This window comes from Carlito syrichta, unplaced genomic scaffold (genome assembly GCF_000164805.1).
Source record: "Carlito syrichta isolate Samal-C Ts95f unplaced genomic scaffold, Tarsius_syrichta-2.0.1 Scaffold308888, whole genome shotgun sequence".
NCBI lineage: Eukaryota > Metazoa > Chordata > Mammalia > Primates > Tarsiidae > Carlito > Carlito syrichta.
This window is the reverse complement of record NW_007252984.1, coordinates 521,196-524,911: the sequence shown is the minus strand read 5'-3', so window position 1 is coordinate 524,911 and position 3,716 is coordinate 521,196. Positions and strand designations below refer to the sequence as shown.

Genomic DNA, 3,716 nt, shown 5'->3' with positions numbered 1-3,716 from the left:
AGCTGGAACTACAGGCGCACGCTACCACGCCTAGCTAATTTTTTGATTTATTGTAGAGATGAGGGCTCACCAAGTTGCCCAGGCAGGTCTTGAACCTGCGGGCGCAGGCAATCCATTCACTTCAGCCTCCCAAGGCGCGGGATTACAGGCTGAGCCACCGAGCCCGGCTTGTGATTTGTTAATGTGCACTAGGAATCTCTAAGAAGGGCTAGAAAATACCATTTTTCTCAAACTGATTTTATAATAGGATCCTTACTTCCTGCAACACCCCTCAGACTAGGATTCTAGGGGAGTGGTTTCCAAACTATTTTGATTCCCCAATAAACACTATAGTTATTTATTCATAAAGTTACATACATTTGAATCAGTCCCTGGTTCAGCAGTTCCTAAAGTGCTTTCCCTAGTCCATCACTTAAGCAGTGTGGAAAGAATGTATTTAAAGTAAAAGAAATTTCTATTTATGTTTTTGTTATCTCATCCTTTTTACATACACTTTATAATATGTACAACATGAGAGGCTCTGACATCCCTTAAGGCAGCTGCACAGACTACTCTTGTCATTGCCCTTTCTTTACCTTCTGAAGGGGTCTTGTTTTTCGAGGTAGCACTGGAGGGGTGACGTGATGAGGGGCGCCAAGGGATGACACAGACCTACAGCCGTTGAATTCATTTTCTTCCACTGTTCCAGAAATCTGGGCATTTTCCAAGAGGGGATTGTGTGCTGGTGACTTGGAGAGGTCGGAACTCCTCCCCACTGGCTCAGTAGAGGGTATGTCTAAGGACTCACACTGTTCTGGCCTGCATTGGAGGCAGGGGTCAGAAGGGTCAGCCTGGCAACAGCCCCAGGGGCCAGCCTCGCTCTTCTCAGGCTCAGAATTTCTCCAGCAATCTGCTGCCATGGCTGTGGAGATGAGGTCAGGGCTCGAGCCGGGCATCTGCCTGTGAGCGTGGTTGCTGAGTGGGCTCCGTAGGGCAGCTGCTGGGCCAAAATACCTCAGGTTGTTGGCGCAGGTTGCAATGTCCTGTCCGTGCACATTGAGTCTGGGATGGTGACTCTGAGACATGGCAGGAGGGGGTTGCTGGTATTGCTGCTGCAAAGAGTTATGGTGATGGAGAGAAGGGTATTGGGACTGAGCTTGGTGTAGGTAAGTGGGTTGGGGTGCATTTTCCTGGGCTGGCTGGTTTTTCAAGATTGCTGCAAAGTCACTATGGCTGCCTCTGCTATTCCCTCGGCGGTGGCGTGGTTTGCTGCGATAGCGGCCCTTGCTACTTGAGGTGGACATTTTGGGACTTCCAGACAGAGGGGATGCAGTGGGAGCCACTTCCATACTGGGGATACCTTCAGACCTCAACAGATCTGGCCTAGGAGAAAAGAACACATGAAAACACATTTGAGTTTGGGAAAATGTATCAGAAGCCTTAAAATACATACACCCTTTGAATCAGCAGTCATGTAAATGGGGATTTATCTGATGAAGATAACATAGGAGGAGTCTTGGAAAGATTCATGGAAAATGCAAATTATGAAAAAACTATGCATGGATTTCAGATTTTTTTTGCACCAAAATAAACCTGTATGAACTTGTTATACATGTCTGAACAGGATTTAGTTTGAGGCATTAGGAAGGATGAGACATCCATTTGAAAAGAGTCCCTAGCGCAGCAACGTGCATTCTGCTAAAACTGAAGCAAGAACAAACATCAAAATTATTGTGACATTTGAGTGGAAGAATGTTGAAATTCATTGATGCTTCACAAAATGTTTATAGGGATAATGCTGCAGAGAATCAGCAATTTGCAAATGGATAACTCACTCTAAGAAAGGGTGAGACAGTGTTGAAGATGAAGCCCACAGTGGCACACCATCCATATGTGAAGAAAAAAAATTAAACTTATTCGTGCCCCAACTGGGAGAACCAACAATTAGCAGCAAAAACGATAACCAATACCACAGACACCTCAGTTGCTTCAGCTTACACAGTTTTGACTAAAAAATTAAAGATGAGTAAACTTTCCTCTTAATGGATAACCAAAACTGTTATGCCCAGATCCTGCTGTAGATAAGAGCAGAGCACTCAATGGAAATTTTGAACAAGTGGGATCAAGATCCTGAAGCATTTCTTTGAAGAATTGTAACAGGAGATGAAACATGGCTTTACCAGCACAATTCTGCAGAAGACAAAGCACAATCAAAGCAATGGCTACCAAGACGTGGAAGTGGTCCAGTCCAAGCAAAGGCAGACCAGACAAGGGCAAATGCCATGACAACAGTGTTTTGAGATGCTAAGACATTTTGCTTGCTGACTTTCTGAATCAAAGAAGAGAACATTTGCTTATTATGAGAGTGTGTTTGAGAATATTAACCAAAGCTTTAGCTGAAAAATACCCAGGAAAGCTTCATCAGAAGGTCCTTTTCCACCATAACAACGCTCCTGCTCATTACTCTCATCAAACAAGAGCAATTTTGCAACAAGTCTGATGAGAAATCATTAAGCATCCACCTTACAGTCCTGATTTGGCTCCTCTGACTTCTTTTTTTTTTTTCTTAATCTTAAAAAATCTGTAAAGGGCACCCATTTTTCTTCAGTTAACAATGTAAAAAAGACTGCATTGACATGGTTAAATCCCCAGGATTCTCAGTTCTTTAGGGTTGGACTAAATGGTTGGTATCATTACTTATAAAAATGTCTTGATCTTGATAGAACTTATGCTGAGAAATAAAGTTTATACACACACACATATATGTATATACATTTAAAAAAATTTTTGTTTTTATTTATTTATAATTTTTTTTTTTCCTGGCTGCCTGGAGTTTATTTTCCACTTGGTGCAGGGAGACAGTTACATTATCAGGAAAGCTCCGATGTGCTGGGCAGTGAAAAGCAGTGCTCTCACTTCTTTTGGTGTTTGCTGTGTTGATAGAAAATAACCCAACTGCTTGTCTGCCTGCTGCAGCCACCTAGTTTGCCCGGAGGGATGGGAGGAGAAAGGAGAGGGGAAAGGGGAGGGGTGGGGAGGGAGGGCTCTGACAGCCTAGCGCCTCAAGGCCTGGGGCTGGTGGTGGTTGCTCAGGATGGGGGCCCAGCGTTGGCTTTACTGGACTGGCCACCAGGCTCTTTCCTTGTCGCTTCCCGAGCCAAGCCACGGGTAGTCATCCCGCTGGAGGCCTGGGGGGGTTCCGTGTGCTCCGTGGACTCCAGCACCGTGGCCATGAATGGGAGAGTGGACTTCCCGAAAAAGGAGCTCGCCCACCAGTGACCCGGGTCAGCCTTGGGAAGACCCGGGGGGTGCGGTATGGCTTCCGCGGGGCACTCGGCACTTCCGCAGGAGCTGTTGCTGGAAGTAGAACCCAGGCGGCGCGGGCAGTAGTCGTGAGTAGCCATGAGCGAGCCGCTGGAGGGGATGGCTGCCATGCTCTTGCTTGTGGGCTGGTGGAAACCTCGGCGACGCCCCCCCGCGGGCCTCGGCGCGCGATTACGGGTGGCGAGGAGCGGACGCTAGGCCACGGGGCCCATCTGCAGAGGAGACCGACGGAGGCCGTGCCACCACTGAGAGCACGCGCACCACGATTTAGAATTTTTTTTAAAGACAGGGCTTTGCTATGTTGCCCAGGCTGGATTTGACCTCCTGTGCTTAACCAATCCTCCTGCCTCAGTCTCCTGAGTAGCTAGGACTATAGGTGCACACCACTGCATCTAGTATTTTTTTTTTTTTTT

The 3,716-nt window shown here is 46.8% G+C and overlaps 1 protein-coding gene and 1 pseudogene across 2 annotated transcripts in view; both read right to left on the bottom strand.

The window, feature by feature from the left end:
• Positions 1-3,716, bottom strand: part of MAP3K13 (mitogen-activated protein kinase kinase kinase 13) — a 23,323-nt gene that overhangs the window by 9,219 nt on the left and 10,388 nt on the right. The window contains exon 5 of the mRNA XM_021716731.1: positions 576-1,362. Within this exon, the coding sequence (XP_021572406.1) occupies positions 576-1,362 (787 nt within the window). The remainder of the gene's footprint in view (positions 1-575; positions 1,363-3,716) is intronic.
• On the bottom strand, positions 2,999-3,559 carry LOC103268745 (annotated as a pseudogene). Its single transcript, XR_002482436.1, has one exon. The product of XR_002482436.1 is annotated as a pancreatic progenitor cell differentiation and proliferation factor pseudogene (transcript).